Genomic DNA, 22,942 nt, shown 5'->3' with positions numbered 1-22,942 from the left:
AGCTGGTAGGAAGGCTGTGGAGGCTCTGGACATCAACAAATATCTAGTTAGATGTTTTCTTCTTTATGATCTCACCTAGCTCTGCTATCAAGAAGCCTTTAGAGTCAGACATAGTGATGCACGCCTGTAATCTCTGTTACTGGGAGACAGAAGCAAGAAGATCATGCGTTCAAGGCCAGCCTGTGATACAGAATGAGTTTCAAGAAAGTCTGGGCCTGTGATACAGAATGAGTTTCAAGAAAGTCTGGGCTATATGGGAAGACCTCCTCTTTAAAAAGACATCTTTAAAGCATAATACTAATTATATACTCTTTACTGAAGGATAGAATTTTGGGTGGAAAATTCAGTAGCAGCTACTCCCAACTGCAGACAGTACCACTCATGCACTGTATGTAGGTAGCTCTTTCGAACAACCTCTTGACCCAGTAGTTACAAGAAAGTCGTTTTAACTATATCCATTCCACCATGAGTGTGAAAATATGCACAATTCCAAAGGTATACCTATGCTCATGTGTAGTTACAGTTATAACTGTAAATGAATTCCAGATATCTTTTGGTTGAGACTCAATTTATACAAGGGAAAAACTGAAATCCCGAGTAGCCAAGTACTTTCCCCAAGGTGGCAAACCATACTTGAACTAGAACTCAGTTCTACTGATTCCTGAAGTCCAGTGTTCTCCCCAGCATAAGGCACTGACTCATTCAGTCCTAGTTTCTTCCTCTCTCCTAGAAATTGTACCTCTTAATTGGCATCTCGGTATCTCTTAATGTTGGTCTACATATCTATGTGCCTCCATCAAAGAACACACCTGAGTACGTGTCTATCTGCAAGTATTTATAAAGCATATCTTCAGGTGTTTATGCCCCTTCTGGTAGGGAAAGCTCTAGATAATGACAGTACTCAAAGTTGGCATCAGCAGTGAAGTCGGGGCAGACCTTCAAAGTCAATGATTAATAAGCAGATTTGGCTCTTTCTCCAATCAACTCTATTCCTGGATCTTTGGGAAACAAGGCAAAATTGTCAGGGTAGAACCAGATAGTCAGAGTGAAACTTGGTTCCAGGACAGTAAAAGCAACCAAGACGCAAAACTGTAAGGAGCTATGACGGAGTGACAGTGGGCTGTAGGCAATAAGTGCTCATGAGCTCGGGTTGGCATGGATATCATCTTAGTCTTCAGTCTAATCATTGCATCGTATGATTCCAACAAGATCGGTAAGTACTTCTCCAGCCTAATAGGTTGGAACACCCAAAAAGAAGCCTAGAAAGCATTTGGAGCCTCTTCCATCAGATAGGGATATAGTCAATACCCAACAAGTTGTACTTTGCAGAAATTACCCCATACATATGATCATTAAGCCCAAGGAGACATTTGTTTCTTTCGAAGTCTTCAGGAAATGTGGTGCCTTTTTTTCCCCTGACATAGTCAGTGAGCTTTCATTATGAGATGGTACCAGTTTGTAATTAGCCTCACTTTGGGCTCTCAAATTCATAACCCCTCATAAGATGTTGTTTTCACTTTTAAGGTGGTACATTCAAATAGTTTAAATGGAGATGTTAATGGGGGAGAGCTAAGGGAAAGGTGATATGGGGTGGAATGACACTGTTTGTTACTCTTTGGTAATCGTTGATTGACTTGAGCTATTTTGTTTGTTTTGAGGCTTGAAAGCCAGCTTCAGGATGCTAGGCAAGTGCTCGGCCATTGACTGAGCTCTGCCCTCAACCCTGGTAGTAAATGTTTATTTAAACTACCTTTTTTCAGAGTTCACTTAACATTTCTACTCCAAAACAGCTAGCTGGAGGTTAAGAAAAATAGTATAAGGTGTAGCAGTACCATGCTTATGCAAATTAAGAAAATTAACACCTGTGACCCAAGCTCTTGAAAGATGGCTGCAGGAGGATTGCCATCAGAAAAAGAGTCAGTCTGGACTACAGAGTGAGATACCCTCCTTCCCCTCCTCTTCCCTCTCCTCCTCCTCCTCTTTTTGCGGCTGAAGCTAGATGTGGTAGAGAATGCTTTTTAAATTTTCTTATTGGTCTGTATGTATGTCTGTGTACCACATGTGTGCTGGGTGCCATTGGAGGGAGGGAAAAAGCACCAGATGCCCTGGAAGTGGAGTTAAGAATAGTTGTGGACCACCATGTAGGAGCTTGGAATTAAAATCTTGTCTTCTGCAAGAGCAGCCAGTGCCCTTAACTACTGAGCCAGTTCTCTAGCTACTAGAGGATGCTTTTAATCTCAGCACTTGGAAGGCAGGGGCAAGTATCTCTCTGAATTCAAGGCCAGCCTAGTTCACATAGCTAGTTCCAGGCCAGCTAGAGCTACATAGTGAGACTCTATCTCAAAAAGAAAAAAAGAAAAAAAAAAAGAAAAAGAAAGAAAAGAAAAGCTGAGAAAGAAAATTCCCACAGCCTGTGAGTCATGTACTACAAAAGCATAAATGTGGTCTATAGCTCTGTGGAAATCTATAGAGAGCCTATATCCAAAGGAGGACATAATAAACCTTCAAGGTTCTCTCCTTAATACAGTAAGCAGAAGTTGAGCAGTGATGGCAGGTGGATCTCTGAATTCAAGGCCATCCTGATCTACAGAACAAGTTCCAGGACCTCCAGGATTACACAGAGAAACCCTGTCTTGATCTATATAATATATAGTATATATCAGGAAGATAGAACAGGAGAGAGCAATGAAAATAAACTGTTTAAAGAGAATAGGTGGGTTATTCTTTCATTAACTTAGCAATCTCTTTTCTTTCAGAATGAATACATTGGTAGCCATTTTTCTCTGTGATGGGGCAATCCTACTTAAATGTATTTGGCCTTGTGTTTTAAAATCTTTTTTAGGGAGTATTTGATCTTCGAAGTTCTATGTTTTTTAGGCAGGAACTTTGTCTCTTTCCCATCTCAGAATTCTAAACAGAGAGGACATAGTACATCCTGACCTTTTTTTTTCCTTCCTAGACCCCAGAGCGAGCAGCTGCCAAGTGGAACAGCTGCCCAGCCTCTTCCCAAAGGATGTGAGAAGCCACAAGGATTTGGTTATAAGAGGTAGGGAATAGGTGTCTTTCTGGAAAATCCCTTTGCCATCCCAGGATTTTGTTTTTGGGGGTGGGGGTTCGAGACAGGGTTTCTCTGTGTAGCTTTGGAGCCTATCCTGGCACTCGCTCTGGAGACCAGGCTGGCCTCAAACTCACAGAGATCCGCCTGCTCCGCCTGCCTCTGCCTCCCGAGTGCTGGGATTAAAGGTGTGCGCCACCAAAGCCCGGCAGGATTTTTTTAAATTATCATTCATTAATTGTGTATACATGAATATAACATATTTCAAACCATCATTATCCTCTCCTGTCACACAGTCCCCTGCCTTTATTCTTCACTTTTTTTATATTTTGTTTTATTTTATTAGTTCAAATTAGGAACAAGCTTGCTTCAGATGTCAATCCCTTCTCCCTCTTCTTCCCCTCCCCCCCAACATCCCACCTGCCCCTAGCCATCCCCCCTCTACTCCCCAGACAGGAAAGTTTTTTTTTTAAACTTAAAAAAAAAATGCCTTTTAGGGACTGGAGCGGTGACTCAGCAGTTAAGAGCACTAGAGGACCCAGGTTCAATTCCCAGTACCCACATGGCAGCTCACAACTGTCTATAACTCCAGTTCCAGGGGATATGCATATGCATGCAGGCAAAATACCCATACACATGAAATAAAATAAATTTTAAAAATGCCTTTTCTCTACACTTCTTAATCCAGATCTCAGATATACTCTTTTAAAGATATATATCTCCTCAGGAGAATGACTGGAAATAAATTTCTATATCAACTTGTTGCCTAAAGTATGACTATGTAAATCAGGTGGGGATGAAGAAAGAGAAGGAATGGCACGCAGCCCTCCCTGCATTTAAGAAATCATTCTATGAGCATTTCTCTGTGCTGGATTTACTGCAGTCGCTTATCTTCATGGCTCCTTGCAGGAAGAAAAGCAGAACCTGCACAGTTACTACCATAAACACAGACCAGGGAGGAGGTGAGCCAGAGGAGGGCAAAGTGCAGCCGTGGAGTTTAACAGGCATCATGAATGAAAGTGGGTTATCTGCACAATATGTGACTAAGAACCAGCTTTGTTTTTCTGTTTAGTTCTCCCAGAAAGTCACACAGATATCAAAGGGGCCCCGTCCATCCAACATCAGACTATAACTACCCTGCAGTGCCTCCACTCTGGGAGGAGAGTGAGAGTCCACCTTGTACATTCAGAGAGAAGGCCAAAGGTCAAGTATATGCTGAAGAACCTGAGAGTCCATGCTGATCTCCATAGAAACAGCACGGCCTCCCCACGTTGTCACCTCATGCCCACTTCCCAGTTTCAGAATGGATCCCTTCTAACAGGTAAAGTGAGATCAAAGAGCTGATAGAGGTAGGTTGAAGCTTTCAGGTGACATCCTTGGTGGCCAGTGTTTATTAGCAGTCAAAGTCACAGTGAAACATACTGTTCTCCCCTTGGGAAAAATCAGTGTCCTCTCTGATTTCTAATTTCTTTAACAATAATTTAAAATGTTATTTATATGTTTGTTTAGTGTGTGTGTGTGTGTGTGTGTGTGTGTGTGTGTGTGTGTGTGTGTGTGTGCGCACATACAGGTGTGATTGTGGACTTGTATGGAGGTGAGAGGACAACTGAGGACACCTCCAGCAGTCAGACTACATAGGTTTGGTGGCAAATGCCCTATCTCTGACCCACTTCACTGACCCAAGCCCCACATTTCTAATTTTTAAGACTCCTTTTAGCCCTAGTGTCCTGGGATATTCATAAAATCTGAAAAACTTTTGAGCCAGGAGGTGATACATGCCTTTAGTCCCAGCACTCAGGAGGCAGAGGCAGGTAGATCTCTGTGAGTTTGAGGCCAGCCTGGTCTACAAAGTGAGTTCCCAGGACAGACTCTAAAGACTCAAACTTACATTAATCTATTTGCTTCTGCCGGCTGAGTGCTGGAATTAAATCCATTCACCACTATGCCTAGCTGGTCTTCATTTCTAATGGGTGGATCGTCTTCTTCCTCTTCTTTTGTTTTTCAAGACAGGATTTCTCTATGTAATAGACCAGGCTGTCCAGGGATTAAAGGTGTGTGCCACTTCCATGGTGGATGTGTCTTCTTTTTAACAATAGTTGCAGCCAGGCCTGGAGCACACATCTTTAATCCCACCACTCTGGAGGCAGAGGCAGAGAAGCTCTGTGAGTTTGAGGCCAGCCAGTTCTACAGAGTGATTTTCAGAATAGTTAGAACTATAGCTGAGGAGCTGCTCTTCCAGAGGTCCTGAGTTCAATTCCTAGCAACCACATGTTCGCTCACAACCATCTATAATGAAATCTGGTTCCCTCTTCTGGCAGAACATTGTATGCATAATAAATAAATATTTTTTTAAAAAAAGTACTATAGCTGAACAAAAATAAAAAAACAATATTTTGTGAATTTTGTTTACTTTTAGTGCACACAGTGAAATATACAAACAGCACATATTTATAGTGAAAAGTAATCCTCCCTCCTACTCCTGTCTCTCAGTCCTCTAGTTCTTTGTCCCTGAGGATAGAAGGAACCACTATTACCTACTGTATTTCCTTCCAAAGACAGCACAAATAGGTGTGCATATATCCCCCCACCTTCAGACAAGGTCTCTTGTTGCCCAGGATGGCCTCTAGCTTGCTGGATACCTAGCCTTGAACTCCTGAAACTCCTCCCTCTACCCCCAAGCGCTGGAATTACTGGCATAAGATGTCACATCTAGCTCATTAGCATATGTGAAAAGCATAGGCAGTACCACACCATATACCCTGCTCTTCACCTTGATTTTCCACATGCATGGGTTTGTCCTATGTCCATATTCATAAATTTGACTCCTGGGTTGTGAGTTGTAGAATATTGAATCCAAGGCCTTGAACATGCTAAGCACATGTCCTGTTTCTGAGCATATTATGTCACCAGCCCTACCTCGTTCTTAATGGTATTCAACTAAACTGCAATTTATTTCCCTAGTTCTCCACTGGTGGGAATTTTGGTTTTGTTTTGTTTTTTTTTTTTTTCATTCTTTTACTAATACAAACAATGACCTTTTACAGTCCCCTAATGTATCTGCTATTTAACAAGAAAATGAATTCTGAGAAGCAGAACTGTCACTTTGACATCGGATAGCTGGGGCTCAGTTAGCTCCCACATAGGTGGTTCCAACTTTCATTCCTGTCTACACTGTGAAACTACTTGTTCCCCATAAGCAGTAGTTCTTGATCTCAAATTCTGCCATCCTTTTTCTTCTCTTACACATTCTTTCTGTCAAAAAGTTTCTGATCAGTAGATTAGCATACAACTCTCCCTTTGCACAAGGCAGGCATTTAGACTCTGCTGCTAGATGGTTGGAAAATAACACTCTGCTTAGAGAAACCTAAGATGTAGAGAAACTACATCTTAGGGATGTAGAAGGATCAAAGGAAGAATGATGAAGAAATACACTTTCTTTGTTTTGTTTTTCAAGACAGGGTTTCTGTGTGTAGGTAGCCCTAGCAGTCCAGGAACTAGCTCTGCAGCCCAGGCTGGTCTCAAACTCACAGAGAAGAAATAAACTTTTAAAATCTAGACTATAGATAAGAAATAAGGGGACAAACATTCTCTGGGGATAAGGCCCAAGAACAGTAAATTATTTATTCTTACATGACTTGAATGTTTCAGTCACTTTATCAGACTTTATCACTTTATCACTTTATTTTTTAAATTTATTTAAAAAATTCTAGCACTAAAAGCCAGGCATGGTGGGGCACACCTGTAATCCCATTATACAACACTGATTTTGAAGATAGCTTGGGCTATGAGGTCCTATATCAAAAAGAATGGAAGGAAAGAAAGACATAAGGAAGGAAGATTAATTGGTTAATTAATCCCATCATAAAACATGTTGATTTTGAAGACAGCTTGGGCTACATGAGGTCCTGGAAAGAGAGAGGAGAGAGAGAGAGAGAGAGACAGAGACAGAGACAGACAGAGAGACAGAGAGGGGGGGAGAAGAGAGAGAAGGAGAGAAAGAAAGATTAATTAGTTAATTAAACCACTGGGAGGGCTCTTAAAATGGGAAAATTACTCAATATCAATTCATTTGGACCTCTTACCATGTGACAGCCTGCTTGAACCAACCACAATACTGGCCTTAGTCATTTTACAGTCAGCAGTTCTCTGAGTGGTACTATATCATGGCATGCACTGTGGAATCTGAGATAAATAAGGACATTAGCTGTCAGAAATTCTGAATCAGGAAAACTGGGGGGTTAAGGGAGAGGAAAGTTGCCAAAGATCAGCCTGCCCTATTGAAAATGTTTGCCTTAGGGTGACCTCCAGGCTTTGAGCTCTTTCCAAGAGGAAGAGTCTTCCTCCTTCTCCTGGATACTTGCTCAAGGCAAAGGTTCTGAGATCCAGAATCTGAGGCAGCACCCTATTTGATTTGAGTCATGTAAAGAGGCCAAATGAGCCAGGCAATGGTGGCACACGCCTTTAATCCCAGCACTCGGGGAGGCAGAGGCTGGTGGATCTCTGTGAGTTCGAGACCAGCCTGGTCTACAAGAGCTAGTTCCAGGACAGCCTCCAAAGCCACAGAAAAAACCTGTCCATAAAATGTAGAAAAAAAAAAAAAAAAAAAAAAAACTTAAGACAGGGGTTGAAGCTATAGCTCAGTTGATAAAAGTACATGCCTAAGTTGCTTTTCTCACAGCAACATAAAGGGACCTGGGGCAATCAGTTAACAATACAGTTTCTATTTCCTGTTCCTATTGCTCAGATTTTATATTTAGAAGCTTTCCAGTTACCCATCAGGTTTCCTAGAGACCTATCTGTTTTTAATAGGACAGAAGAATGTTTGATTTTTGTTTTGTCTTTTCAAGACTGGCTCTCAGGTACACGACTCACTATGTATTTGAGGATAAGCTTGAACTACTGAGTATCCTGCCTCCACCTCCTGAGTGCCGAGATTACAAGTGCGCACTACCACACACAGCTGTTTCATCCATTTAACAAATATTTTCTACTTTGTTTTTTGCAACAGTCTCACTATATAGCCTTGGCTGGCTTAGAACTCACTTTGTAGACCAAGCTGGACTCAAACTCACACAGATCCACTTCTGCCTTCAGTGCTAGGATTAAAGGTGTGTCCAACCACTTCTGCAAGTATTTTCTTGTGTGACTTTTTTTCTTTCTTCTTTTGGTTTTTTGAGACAGGGTTTCCCTGTGTAGCCATGGCCGTCCTGGAGCTCACTATGTATACTAGACTGCCCTCAAACTCACAGAAATTGACACAGAAATGACACCCTATTTAAATATATTTATTTATTTATTTATTATATGGTGTATTGCCTCCATGTACGCCTGCACTGCATGCCAAAAGAGGGCACCAGATCTCATTATAGATGGTTGTGAGCCACCATGTAGTTGCTGGGAACTGAACTCAGGACCTCTTCAAGTGCTCTTGATCACTGAGCTATATAGTTAGGATCTCTCCAGCCCCTAAATAAAATGCATTTATCTAGACTTGGTGGTATATGCTGCAATCCCATCACTTGGGAAACAAAGGCAGGGAGACAGGAAGTTTGAAAGCAGCCTAGCTATATATATATAACAATACATAGCTAGTTCAAGTTTAACTTGGTCTACATAACCAGATCCTATCTCAAAATTCAACCAAACAAAAGTTATATTAAGTTTATATGATAATGGATTAAATATAATGCATTTAATTTTATTTATTTAAAAATTAGTTCATAAAGCAGGGCAGTGGTAGTGCACACCTTTAGTCCCAGCACTCAAGAGGCAGAGGCAGGTGGACCTCTGTGAGTTCGAGGCCAGAGTGGTCTACAGCGTGAGTTCCAGGACAGCTAGGACTACACAGAGAAACCCTGTCTTGAAAAACCAAAGAAGAAAAAAAAAAAAAAGGAAACAAAAATTATTTTGTGAAACAGCATCTTTTAGAACTATGAATTATTATTTTCTTTAAGACATTCATAAAGCTGGGAAGTGGTGGTGCATGCCTTAATCCCAGCACTCAGGAGGCAGAGGCAGGTGGATCTCTGTGAGTTCGAGACCAGCCTGGTCTACAAGAGCTAGTTCCAGGAATGCTTCCAAAGCCACAGAGAAACCCTATCTGGAAAAGCCAAAAAGAAGAAGGAGGAGGAGGAAGAGGAAAAGAAGGAGAAGAAAGAATTCCATAAAGCTAGATTTTTAAAAACAAAACTCCTTTAAAAAGTCTAACTATGCAGCCCTCATTTGCCTAGAATTCTGTATATAAACCAGACTGACCTTGAACTCCTGATTGTGCTCTAGAACACTGGGATTAAAAGTGAGTACCACCATGCCCAGCAAACTGGGATGTTCTTGTGGGTTTTTAGGCAGGGTCTCATTCTGTGACCCTAGGAAGCATGAAACTTTTAAGTAAACCAGGCTGATCTCAACTTGCATTGAACTTCCTGCTTCTGCCTTCCAGGTGCTGGAGTTAAGAGGTATATGCATCATGCCTGCCTTAAATTGGGGCATTCTTGCTCAAATACCTTTTTTTTAAAAAAGATTTTTATTTATTACATATACAATCTTCTGCTTGCATGACAGGAGAAGGCACCAGATCTCATTCAAGGTAGTTGTGAGCCACCATGTGGTTGCCGGGAATTGAACTCAGGACCTCTGGTCTTCCAGAGGTCAGTGCTCTTAACCGCTGAGCCATCTCTCCAGCCCGCTCAAATACCTTTAGCCAAAGAAAAACTAATGTTGCAATCCCATAATCAATGGAAATAAAGTACTTTTTTTTTTTTTTTTTGAGACAGGGCTGTTCTCTGTACAACCCAGGCTGTTCTCGAACTCACTCTGTATTGCCTTGAACTCAGAGATCTGCCTGCCTCTGCCTCCCAAGTACTGGGATTAAAGGTGTGTGCCACCACCACCCAGTAGAAACAAAATATATTTCAAACCTGTTCTACCTTGATGTTAAGTTACCTCAGAGGTAAGATTTGAAAGAGATGAGCTGCCAACATGGCTGAACATTGATTCAGAGGACTGAAAGTACACTGACAGATGAAGCCTATTCAGTAGACTTTGAAGTCAAGTTTCTCAGCAGGTGGGGATACAGGCCATATGTCTCTAAGCCATTATCCCTCTGACTACCAGACAGAATTCTGTTTAAAAAGACAGTTTCTAGGCTTTCCCTTATCTTTCAATCCCAGTTCACTCAGCTTGCAAAGTGTTTCCACATCTGCTTTTTAATTTTTATTTGTTTCTCAACCTTATAACACCTCTGAGAAATAGATAACAGCAAGTATTTTTTTTAATGACCATATTACAAACAGGGAAGCCAAAACTCAGAAATCATGTAACTTGTCCAAACTGAGTTTTGCTTATCTTCAGATATGCATGTTACCGTTTAAGAGAACTAACTGACTGGAGCCAGGCCTGGTGGCCAACACTGTCTCCCAGTTATACTGAAACCAAGGATCACTGTTTCTCCTGTAATTTGTTCTATGATGACTGGTATTGAAAGCTGCCAAAGCCTGATTGTTCCCCTCTATACAACTATTAAACCTGTCATCCTATTGTTTTCCTTGTCATGTTGTTCAATATCTCTGTTGACAATTTAAAAGGATTTAAGATGTGTAAAGAATAATTTAGAGCTAGGTAGTGGTTGCACACACCTTTAATCATAGAACCTGGGAAGCAAAGGCAGGAGGATCTCTGTGAGTTCAAGGCCAGCCTGGTCTACAGAGCAAGTTCCAGGAAAGCCAGGGCTACACAGAGAAATCCTGTTTCAAAAAAAAGAAAAAAAAAAAAAGAGCAATTTAAAAAAAAAAGTAAGAAACAATGCAACATGGAATAAGGGCCCATAATATGACTCCGGAGGTGAAGATGCTTGCTGCCCAAAGATCTAAACCTGACTACTGAGTTTGAACTCTAGCACCCAAATAAACATAGAAGGAGAGAACCACCTTTCTAAAGTTGTCCTCTGACTTCCACATGGACACCCTGGCATGCACACCCCCCTCAGTAAATAATACAATTTCAAATGGAATAAAAGACTAGATTTGGTGGCATACCTAGAACCTAGGAGTTGGGAAGACAGGAGTCTCACTTCATGTTTGAGGCCAGTCTGGCTATGTAGTGAGTTTGATGCTAGTATGGGCTACAAAGTCACACTTTTTTTTTTTTAAATAAAAAAGGGGTGAGTGAGGGTTTGGAGACGAATCGTCACCACCGTCTGAATTGGATTAGGTCTATTCTGCAAGCAGGTGGAGTTGGTTGCAGACTACAGCAAGAATTCATCAGCTCTTCCTCACTTCCATCCCTAGCTGAATCTCCTCACCTCTCATCTGCTGTCTACAAAATCTACTGCCACCACCAGGTCATTATGCCTCTACCTTTGTCCCACAATGGTCCATGTCTAACACAGCAGTCCAGTGAGTGGTCAATTAAAATGAAGCTTAGCTGGGCATGGTGGCTCACACCTGCAATCCTAGCACTTAAGAAGCTGAAGCAGGACTGCTAGGCTAAGCTACAGCGTGAGACTCTGTCTCAAAAAAAAACAAAAAACAAAAAAAACAACAACAAAAAAAAAGGAATAATCCCTGCCCACAAAAGGTCAATCTTAATCAAAACCTTGCAACAGATCCTTATCTCCAAAGCCCTGAACTTGGCACACAGAGCCTAGATCTCTGTATCCTCTCAATCCTCATCCCCTCCCTTGCTCCTCCTTGCTGGTTATTGGCTGCCTCACAACTTCCCTACAACTGTAACCTTCAGACATACTTTGAGTCGGGGGCTTTATTACCACTGTCCCCTCTGTCTAAGTTACTTCCCTCAAGTGTTGGCTCTGTTCTAACCTCAGAGAGACTTGGCCTATACTACAGGTTGCCCAACTATTACCTATGAACCTCAAACTAAGTTATCTTGCAAGAATTTTTTGTTTTTGTTTGTTTGGTTGGTTGGATTCTTGTTTTTTTGTTTGTTTTGTTTTTTGTTTTTGAGACAGGGTTTCTCTGTGTAGCCCTGGCTGTCCTGGAACTTGCTCTATAGACCAGGCTATCCTCAAACTCAGAGATCCTCCTGCCTCTGCTGGGATTAAAGGCATGCACCACCACTAACTGGCTGGTTTGGGTTTTTAAAGATTTAATTTTTAATTTGTGTGTGTCTGCCTGCATGTATGTATGTGTATTACACATATATGGATGCTAACAGAGGCTAGATGAGGGCATTGAATGCCCTGGAACTGACATTATAAGTGCTTATGAGTGGCTTGATGTGGTGCTGGGAATCAAACCTAGGTCCTCTGCAAAAGCAGCAAGTGTTCTTAACCACTAAGCCATCTCTCCCATTTCTGATCTTGGCTTTTAAGACAGAGTCTCACATTATGTAGCTCAGACTGGCTAGGAACTCACTAGTTAGCCAGGATAGCTTTGAACTCTTGGTAATCCTCTAACTCAGCCTCACCAATGCTGGGGTTACAGGTATGAGCTACCATAACTGCTTCTTGTTCTAGATCAATCAATTGATGGATTGATTGACTGACTGACTGACTGACTGACTGACTGACTGACTGACTGACTGGTGTTATTGAGAGTATCTCCTTGTGGCACTGGCTATCTTGGAATTCACTATGTAGACCAGGCTGACCTCTGCTTCCTGAGTGCTGTGATCAAAGGCATGTGCCACTATGCCCAGCTCTAATTTTAAGTATCACTTACCCTAATATATAATAACTTTTTGTTTTATTTTTTGAGGTGGGGTCCCCTGCTATTTAGCTGTGGCAGGCTTGGACTCATTGTGCAGCCCATGTGGGCCTTGAACTTAAAGTTATCTTCCTGTCTCGGTCTCCTGAATGCTGGGACTATAGGCAAGTGCCTCTACACCCAGCCATAAAATATATGATAGTCATTGTTGTCTCTGCTTCATGTGCCCTGACCTTTTTGTTTGTTCTTTTGTTCTTATGAATCCAACTGATATAAAATACTGAAGCAGTGCCTGGCATATAATAGACACTGGGTTTTGAACATTAAATGAATGGAACTGAGGAGAACACGAAGCTGGGTGCCTTTCCGTTTTCTAGTTCCTCTTGCTCTCCCCACTGTCTTCTCAGAGGAGTTGACAGGCTCCAATAAACAGACCTGCAGCAGTCATTCAGGCAAATGAATTTCATGTTCTTCCCTGGACTTTGCAACCACCTCTATTAATGAATGAAAATCTCAGTTGTGTTACACCCTCCACCTTTAATATTATTATTGTGACATCAAGAAGGATAGGCAAGCAAGATATGGTTCATTCCTTCCCTCTGATTATAGTCAAAGGACTCCTGGGGATCTTATCTGTATCTCTTCTTTGTATCCCTGGCCTATTTATTCCTGGCATTATTCTGTGCCTACCCCTAACACCTACGAACATACAGGTCAGTGGGGTCACAGTTAGAAATGTAGTATGAAGTGAGTAGAGCTAGGATTTTGTCAGGTAAAACCAAAGCAGGACGATGTTGTCCCACTGTTGTCCATCTGTTGCTTCCTTTTGTTTTATAGCTTTCTTACCAGGGATCTCTCAATGCAAGATCTACCCAGTGAAAGCCAGATCTGCTTCATCAGAGATGGTGCCCATCACTACCACCTCCATAACTCTTAGAAGTAAAGGAGAGAGAACTACAAGCACTGAGGACTTTTCCAGCCCTTTGTCACAAGGTACAAACTAAGTAGAGGAGGTAAAGCAAGACTAGGAAAAAAAAGAGACATTTTAGCTACAATATTATTCTATGTCTCCTAGGACTTTCTTAGAGGCTGAGAAATCATTTTATATTAAAAAATGATTCCATGTTTTAATAGGGGGAAAATCCATAAGAAAGTTCCCAGAAACATCTGTAGTTTGGCACAATCAATAATCCTTTAGATTAGATACCTTGTGGAGGACCCCGCTTCAGATCCTAACACCAACATCAGGTATCTCACACAAACACCTGGAACTCTAGTTCCAAAGGATCTGATGCCCTCTGGTCCCTATGGGTTCCTTCATGTACACAGTGTACATAAAGTCACGAAACAGATACGCAGACACACATGCATGCAAGCACACACAGACACACACACACACACACACACACACACACATCTTTAAAATGGTAATCCCTTACCCCATGAAGGGTGAACTCACCCTGTAGCCAAATTTGAAAATGGACTAAATTCAACTAGTACATGAAACCAGCTGTGTGTGTGTGTGTGTGTGTGTGTGTGTGTGTGTTCGAGCGCATGCTCGAGAGGGTGCCTATGTGTGTGTTAACAGAGATGACACCAACCAACCATATGTTTTCATCTTCACTGTCTTTAAAAACAGCCCTTCCTAAATTGGCCAAGACTCAAACTGTGTAAGATGCAAGTTTGGGTTATATCCCAGGTTCATAGCAGTGGAAAAGTAAATGAGATTAGTAATAACATAATAGATATGAGCCTTCTGCCCTGGATTTGGCTTATGATTCAAAAGCAATAACAATTCACCTTTGTTCTTCCTATACCATCCTAAAACCAAGACAGGAAAGGCAATTTTTGTTTTGTTTCTTTTTGATACATGGTCTCACTATGTAGCTCTAGCTACCCTGGAACTCATTAAATAGATCAGGCTGACCTTGGATTTAGAGACTTGCCTGCCTCTGTCTCCTGAGTGCTAGGATGAAAGGCATGTGCCACTAGGCATGAATAAAGGGGATTTCTGTGTGCCTGTTTGTATTTGTTTTTCTTTTTCAGTGCTAGTGATGGAGATATGATTTTGTTTTAAGGTTGGGAACATCAAGAAGACTGACTGGGAACAATCGGTTAAGCACCACTTGTGCACCCAAGCCTTTTCTTCTTAAGAACAGTACAAGAGTCAGCATGCATGACTATGGAGAATCCCAAATTCTAGGGAAGGTGGCTCATTCATGAAAGAGGCTAGTAAGAGTTCATGCTGCCACCCCCACTTGATTCTGAGCCCTGGGTGGAAATCCAGTCTCTGTTTGAGTCCGATGTCCCTGACTAGTCTAAGCAAGGAGAACTTGTCGTCAAGGTGAGCTCTGCTCACGTCCTCTTTTCTCTGCCTCTGTACCTTTTTCAGACGTAGATGTGCACTTAAAGAAGAGGCAGAAATGGAGCATTGTCATCAAAGCTCTTATTGCTGCCACTCTGCTGCTCAGTGGAGTCATCATTATAGTATTTGTCATCTTTGAAGTCCCATGCCCAGTAAGTTTGCTGATGTATATTAATGAACCGAGTCCCTGGCTTGATCAATAAAGACTGCTTTCTGTTGGAAACACAGCATAGCATAAGGAAGGCAAACACTAGCTGAGTGATTTGTGGAAAGTTGCTTTATGTCTCCATTCTACAGCTGCCTTTTCTGTAAAAATAGATGTTGCTTTGCTTGTGGCTGTGGAAGTTAACCAGGATCCCGTTTGAGAGGCACATAGTACATCAAAGGTGCTCTCTTAATGTGAACTTCTAGGAAGTGTTCTAGTGTCTTCTTAGAGATGAACACTTTTTACTAGAATTCTAACACTTGGAAGGCGGGGAGCAGACCAGGAATTCCAGGTTGGCCTTGCCTATATTGCAAACTTGAAGCCAGTCAGGTTACACGAGAGAAAGAAAGGTAGAAGAGGGGAGTATAAGAAAAAGTATTATGTTTTTTAAATGGCTTGACATTGTATTAACCACTGAAATGATAACCAGCCATTCTCTCTTCAGAGTCCATGCCTCAGAGTCAGAAGGCTGTGCCAATGCCTATGGTTATGGAGAAGGGAAAGGAAGGAAGATCAGCAACCTGGGACAACTGAGTCCCAGTTGGGGTCTCAGCCTGAGAAGGGAAGTATTCTCTGTATAGTTTATACCATTTGTTTAGGCAAAACAGTGTTAACCTGTAGTTGCAGACAAGTTGTCAAATGCTTCAGTTGTAAAGTAAATGTGATGAATTATTCTGTGAAAAAAAACTGGCCAGATATGATACCACACAACTTAATCCCAACACTCAGGAGGTAGAAGCAGAGACAGGCAGATCTTTACAAGTTCAGGCCATCTTGGTATACATAGTGAGTTCCAGGATGACCAACAAACAAACAACAAAGCTAAAACCACATTGTTATTTGGCTGAGTCCGGTAGTATATACCTATAATACTAGCACGATGGAGGTGGAGGAAGAATCAACAGTTGAAGGTCAGCCTCAGCTTCAGCTACATTGGAAGTCTGGGGCTGCCCTGGGCTAGAGGGGATACCTTCTAAACAAAAACAAATAAAAAATAATAAGAAGAAAGCGAGACAGAGACATGCAGGGGGTGGGAGAGAAGTTGGAGAGACAGAAAATATGTATTCTGGGACCCAGATGCACCGAATCAGAATGTCTAATGTCTAGAGTGGGACCAGGGACCTTTATTATCAGTACTATTTTTCAGATGGGTTCCCACTATCTTGCCCAGACTAGCCTTAATTTTTTTTTTTTTTTACTGCAAGTTATCCTCCTGTCTCAACTTTCCAAGAAGCTTGGACTGCAGGTTTATGCTACTGCCATGCTCATCTTATTATTAAAAATTTTAATAAGCTCCCTAAGGGAGCTAGAGCGGTGGCTCAGAAGAGCCACTTAGCACCCACAAAGGGTGGCTCACAACTACATTGTAACTCCAGTCCCATGGGTTACAATGCCTTCTTCTGGTCTCCTTGGGTACACATATGGTATACACACAGGCAAGCAGCCACCTATATGTAAAATAAGTTTAAAACAATTCCTATAAGCAGAGGTGGATTTATTGTGAAATTACTAATACTTCAGGTCCCATGGACCTTGACCCTGGCTGTCCTGGAACTTACCCTGTAGACCAGGCTGTCCTGGAACTCAGAGGTCCACCTGCCTCTGCCTCCTGAGTGCTGGAATTAAAGGTGTGTGCCCTTTCTTTAGGCAGGTTTCTCCTAATTGTAATTAGGTAATTCTCAGATACAGCAATGTTTAGGATCCACTGCACTTCAACCTAGTTTAAAGACTTGGCAAAGCAACTTTCTTTTTCTTTATCTTTGGGTTTCCTGACAAGGTTACAAATAGTGCCTTTTGGTGTCTGAGCTGTCACTATAGGGCTGATTCACCAGACTGCCTTTAATCCAGACCCCAAGCCAGGTTAGACTCAGCTTTGGGATAGTAGAAAGTGATAAATGGGCACTTTCCCTAAGACATCCAGACACTCACTAAGGTCAGCAGACAAGGTTTCCACTGACCTAGTTCAAAGCCTCAGTCCAGGCACCACAGTTAGACTGTCTCAAAAACAAAGTAAACCATCAAACAGACCCACAAACTAAACTAAACAAGGTGTCCATTTTTGTAGAATTATAGTATTGAGAACTGGTCTCAGAGATGACATAGTTAATGGGTTTGATCCCCCATCACAATCACCAACACACACACACACACACACACACACACACACAGTGTCATATGATACACATGCTGCTATTCTTTTCAAGCCTTATCAACTGTACAGAATAGTAACCAAGAACAGTACCTGCAGCATGGCAACAGACTCTTTCTTATCACAGTACTCAGTCAAGTGAACTTATTTGTCCTCTTGGAGCTAAGTTAGTATTTTCTAATTTTATGAATATGGATTTTGCCAATACATATGTATGAGCACCAAGTTCATGGCTGGTGGCCATGGAGGCCAAAAGAGGTGTAAGATCCCTGAAACTGGGATTACAAATGGTTGTGAGTCATCATGTGGGTTCTGGGTATCAAACCTGGGTCCCCTGGAAGAGCAGCCAGTGCTCTTAACCACTGAGCCATCTCTCCAGTCCTTACCATAACACTTCTATAATCCTGATTCTTCAAATAGTAGATGATGGATTCGTATTTTTAGATTTTTTACTCCAATCAGCATAGTCATTTCTACTGAACATTAAAAGAAACAGGCTTGGTCAGGTGTGATTACACAGGCCTTTAATTCCAGCACTTGGGAGGCAGAGGCAGGTGAATCTCTATGAGTTCAAGACCAGTCTGGTCTACAGAGTAAGTTTCGGGACAGCCAGGTCTACACAGAGAAATCCTGTCTCAGAAAACAAAACAAAACAAAACAAAAAAACAAAGCAAAATGCCTCTAGAACTGGCATTGTGGCACATACCTGCAATCCTAGCACTTTGGATGTAGAAGCAGGAGGGTCAAGAATTCAAGGCCAGCGTGGGCTACAAGAGGCCTTATCTCAAAAATAAACAAGGTAAAAACAAAACAAAAGTTAGTACATGGTGGTACATGCCTGAAATCCAGCACTTGGAGACTAAGGCAGGAGGACTGACACAAAATCAAGGCCAGCCTGGTCTATAAAGTAAGTTCTAAGCAGCCAAGTTTACTTAGTGAAATCCCATCTAAAAGGGGTGGGGTTGCCAGAGAGATGGCTCAGTGGTTAGGAGTACTTGTTGTTCTTCCAAAGGACCAGGATTTGATTCTTAGCACCCACATGGTGGCCCACAACTGTAACTCCAGTTGCAAGGGTTCCACCACCCTCTTCTGGCCTCTTCAGGCATCAAGCATACACACGGTGCATATACATACATACAAGCAAAATACCTATAAACAAAATTAAAACAAAACGGTGTTATGTTCATAATAGCTGGGCATTCAGAAAGTGCATACAAAATTTGATAGGACATAAATTCAAACACAGTAAGGGAGGAAATGGGTTATTTGAAATATTTAAGCCAAGTGTGTGCCAAGGCTTCAAGGATTGGCCTAACTGGGTGATGAGGGAGTGAAAAAAGGACAGACATACAGACATATGTAGAGAAAGACTGGGATCATCTGGGCTATGCTCATTCTGATGGAGAGAGCACCAACTGCTGCCCAGAACATCTGCTCATTTATTTTACACACCTGGATGAAGGGGGCATGTTTATTGTCTACAGCCAAATAAAGAAGTGGGCTCACGGTCTTTATTTGGAGGCCGGGTTAGCTCATGCCATAGGAAGTCTGTGGAGGGGAGGAGTCCCAGGCTGCAGTCATCCAGGAGGATGAAGCTGTGGTTTCTAGTTGTTGCACACACAAGGCAATCATTTGTAAACATTGTTACTTGGACCAGATGAAGGCTTTGCCAATTCTCTGAGCCTCACCAGGGAAGGCTTCCTACTCCCATGGGTCTGAGGCATTGGGGTCATTGACATGGCTGTGCCCAGGTTAACAAGACACATTCACTAAGGACTTCCTCACTCCCCACAGGTGTGGTGGCACACACCTCTATTCCCAGCACCTGGGTGATGGAAGCAGGAAGAGCAAGAGTTCAAGGCCTTCTCCACTGCAAAGTGCAGCAGCTTGATATACAAGAGACATTGTTTCAAAAATAAATATTCAGTCAGACCTAAGATCTCTTTCTAAATCCTCTTTGAAACATAATGAGATCCTTTGGGTTTGATTCAAGGAATGAAGTGGAATTCCTGTGCATATGGGTCCAAAGTAGCAGCACGCTCAGGGCCTTTCCCATTCCAGAAAATCTGGTCAAGACACAGGATGGGCCCTCTGCTGTGGCTACAGGTTCTCGGCTCATGAGCATGGTGTTGTTCATGTCGTCTCAGAACAACTGTTAGGCAGCAAAGAGGCAAGCTCAGGGGTACTTAATTTAAATGGGGTTTTCTCCTCAGCGATTCCTTGCTGATTCAGTTCATTTGCACACTTACCTTTCACATGCCCTTTCATCTCTAGGTTGGACAAGATGTTCCTAACTCCTCAGACTCAAAGAATATCACAGGGGTCACTATAATCCACCAGACATACTTCTGAGTTCTGCTTTGCCTCACTCTGAATGCAAGGGATGTCTTCTATACCACCGTCTCCTTATTGCAAATCATTACAGGATGACTCTTGAAGCCCTTACACTCAAGTCTTCACTGGGACATTATAATCAACAATATGACAGGACAGTGAAGGAAGACCCAGGGTTCACAGAGCTACCCTCATGCCACTGCAGCTGACACAGACAAGCCTCTGTGATTCACTTTGTATATCCATAAAAATGGGTTCTTTCCATCCCAGCAAATGAAGACAAAGTCCCTGCCTCCAAGGGTTACATATGGACCTTACTGCCTTCTCTGATGAAAAACAAAACGCAGCCTTCAAAGAAATAGAGCCAAGAGTGTGGCACACATTCCACCTATTCAGTTATCCTCCCAGTTTTCTTCATGCTCACTGGCTGTCACCTAGCTTACACCGGGGCTTCTGCTTTCCCAGGCTTACTATTTAATGATGTAGCCTCTGTCACTACACATAGTTATCAACAACCTAGTAAAGGGAACCTAGCCTTAAGCATTCCAACAGCCCTCCTAATAAGTCATTCCTGAAGAGTTTCAGGACAGCAGGAATATAGCATTCAAATGAAATTGGAAAATTCAGAATTCCTAAAGGATATCTGATATTATGTTTTTTTTTTCTTTTCCAGTACGTGATTTGGACCAAGGTCCTCACACTGCAAGTGTTATGCCACAGATATATATATATATATATTAAGCCCTTTTTGTAAAGGTAACTTTTATTTTGAGGTAGGTTCTCACCAGGTTACCCAGAGCCTGGAACTCTGCATGAGTCTTGAATTTTCAATTCTCTTACTTCAGCCTCCAAGAGGAGCTGACAATACAAGTTTGTACACCACACCTGGATATGCCTTATTTAATTTTTCATTTTTTTGAGACAGGTTTTTATTTAAGTAGCCCAGGCTGACCTCCAACTTGCTATGTAGCTGAGGATCACCTTGAATTCCCGACCTTCCTGCCTCTACCTCCTGGGCAGGCAGTATTTTACCAATTACCTGAATGTGGTTTTGATAAGGACTCCAGAACCAATGATTATGATAATGATCCCACTCACAGGGGCAAAGCCATAAGTAGAGTCTGACCTGCTTAAATAAGACTGAAGCAGCTGACATAGTGAATGACATCCTGCTTCTTTCCCAAGAATGTGAAACCATTCCAACTGCAAAATGTTCCACCTTCTTTCATGTGCATATTATTCCACATAGCCCAGGCTAGCATTGAACTCCATACTATCCCAGGATGACTTTCAGCTTAAGATCCTTCTGTCTCCCACTTGCCATGCACTGGAATTACAGGCATGTGTCACCAGGCCTGGCAAGTAATTCTGTTTTCTCTGAGGAAATTGTACACAAAGTCTAACCTTCCTCCTTTCACATCCAGTACTGTCCCTAACAGGAATCTTGAAAGTGCACTAACTAAGCAGGGGACAAGCTGAGCCAGGAGGAAAGGACAGACACAAAACAATGGTGATTCAAAGTTTCCTGGAAGAGCTGAAGAACCTCTCAAACTCCACAGAACCCAGTTTTGGCACATAGCAGAAAGGGGACAAAAGACTATGTAAGACGTTGGATGCGAGGGTGGATCATTTGTACCCCACTGGTGACTCAAGTTTATCTGGACACCTGCTACTTTGCTTGGCCATATACTTAAGCAAAAACGTAACTGTTCTTCCCCAGGTCTCTTAGAGGAAGTTATTAAAAAGCTTCTATTTGATTCTAGGATTAATGCCAGCCTCCATCCCCGTCCTCATCTACAACAGAATGTCCTATAACCCGGAAACATGAGATTTCCTAGAAGATGAAAGCTGTGGCTGAGTCTGTGCTCTTCTGCAAGAGTGATATTGGGGTAACGCCTGTACTGACTTTCTTCATGGTAACTGACACGATCAAAATTATGCATTTTGTCTAGAGACTGTTGTCTTCCCTGGCAAAAGCAAGAATCTTCTGAGCATTTCCCCACTCCCTAATCAGTCAACAGCTTCCAATCCCTTCCCCGGTGGAGGGAGGATTTTGGAAACTAGGAGATGAGAGAGGAGGAGAAGAGGGCCCTGCTGTTTGGACTTTGGGATGTGGTCTTCAGTCTGAAGATTGCTCCAGAGTCAGACACAAATGCTCAGGTCATCACTCCGGATGACACTCTATAAAACACTTCAGTTCAACTGCCAATGAGTCTTCTGCCAATTGCCAAGAGTCTGCTACAAATTCTTTCTCATTAAAGAATCATATTTTGCTTTTCTGATTACCAAAGTGCATTCATTATCAAAACTTATATCAAGGCTGGGAGTTGGTGTGAGTTTAATCCCAGCCTTTAATCCCAGCACTTGGGAGTCAGAGGCAGGCGGATCTCTGTGAGTTTGAGGCCAGCCTGGTCTCCAGAGCAAGTGCCAGGATAGGCTCCAAAGCTACACAGAGAAACCCTGTCTCGAAAAACCAAAAAAAAAAAACAAAAACAAACAAACAAACAAACAAACAAAAAAACAAAATTTATATCAAACAGTGGAAAACGTAAAGGAATATAAGTATAAAAGTTACATTTAACCTCCCATGGGTAACCAATAACACTGATACTTCTTTTATAGGCATAATAAATATATGTGCATAGGATGAGACATATATTGCATAGCATTACACTCTCCACGCTACTTTTAACATGATGCCCTTCTTTCCATTAATATATTACTGTCATATTTCGAATTGGCACATTAAATTCCTTGTGTTTATTTTCAGTTTTAAAGGGAGCTAGAACTCTTTCTTTTGAAGGACCTGTATGACCCTGATACCTTTTGTTTTGCTAGACAATGACTCATGTAGCCCAGCTAGCTCTGAGTTCACATGTCAGCTGAAGATGATCTTGAACTTCTGATTTTTCTCTCGATAGCTAAGACTACGATTATAAGTGTGCACCAACCTACCTGGCTAATATCCCAATACAGTACTTTTTTTCCTTCTCTTTCCCTCTGTGGCCCAGGCTGGTCTGAACTTAATATATATGCTAGACTGTCATTGTCCTCTTGCCTCAGCTTCCCAAGGGCTGAGATAACAAGCATGAACCACCTCTGTTCAGCTTCCCAATACTTTTGGATAGGTCCAAAGATTAAGGCAGATAGTTGCTTGGCGCAAACAAGACAA

General features: G+C 42.0%; 1 protein-coding gene across 1 annotated transcript; it reads left to right on the top strand.

Moving 5' to 3' along the window:
• The first annotated feature begins 389 nt into the window (after positions 1 to 389).
• On the top strand, positions 390 to 22,052 carry CUNH17orf78 (chromosome unknown C17orf78 homolog). Its single transcript, XM_027426417.2, has 7 exons — positions 390 to 1,213; positions 2,960 to 3,046; positions 4,128 to 4,376; positions 13,555 to 13,710; positions 15,110 to 15,234; positions 15,733 to 15,853; positions 19,721 to 22,052. The coding sequence occupies exons 1-7, from the start codon at positions 1,156 to 1,158 to the stop codon at positions 19,786 to 19,788; spliced, it is 864 nt and encodes a 287-aa protein (XP_027282218.2). The 5' UTR covers positions 390 to 1,155; the 3' UTR covers positions 19,789 to 22,052.
• The last annotated feature ends 890 nt before the right edge of the window (positions 22,053 to 22,942 follow it).

This window comes from Cricetulus griseus, chromosome 7, assembly GCF_003668045.3.
Source record: "Cricetulus griseus strain 17A/GY chromosome 7, alternate assembly CriGri-PICRH-1.0, whole genome shotgun sequence".
NCBI lineage: Eukaryota > Metazoa > Chordata > Mammalia > Rodentia > Cricetidae > Cricetulus > Cricetulus griseus.
Note: the sequence above shows the minus strand (reverse complement) of the source record. Positions and strands in the feature narration are given on the sequence as shown.

Coding starts and splice junctions, on each gene's coding strand:
- CUNH17orf78 (XM_027426417.2), top strand. CDS start 1,156: ATGGATATCATCTTAGTCTTCAGTCTAATCATTGCATCGTATGATTCC. Junction 13,711..15,109: donor TTCCAGCCCTTTGTCACAAG/GTACAAACTAAG, acceptor TACCTTTTTCAG/ACGTAGATGTGCACTTAAAG. Junction 15,235..15,732: donor TCTTTGAAGTCCCATGCCCA/GTAAGTTTGCTG, acceptor TTCTCTCTTCAG/AGTCCATGCCTCAGAGTCAG.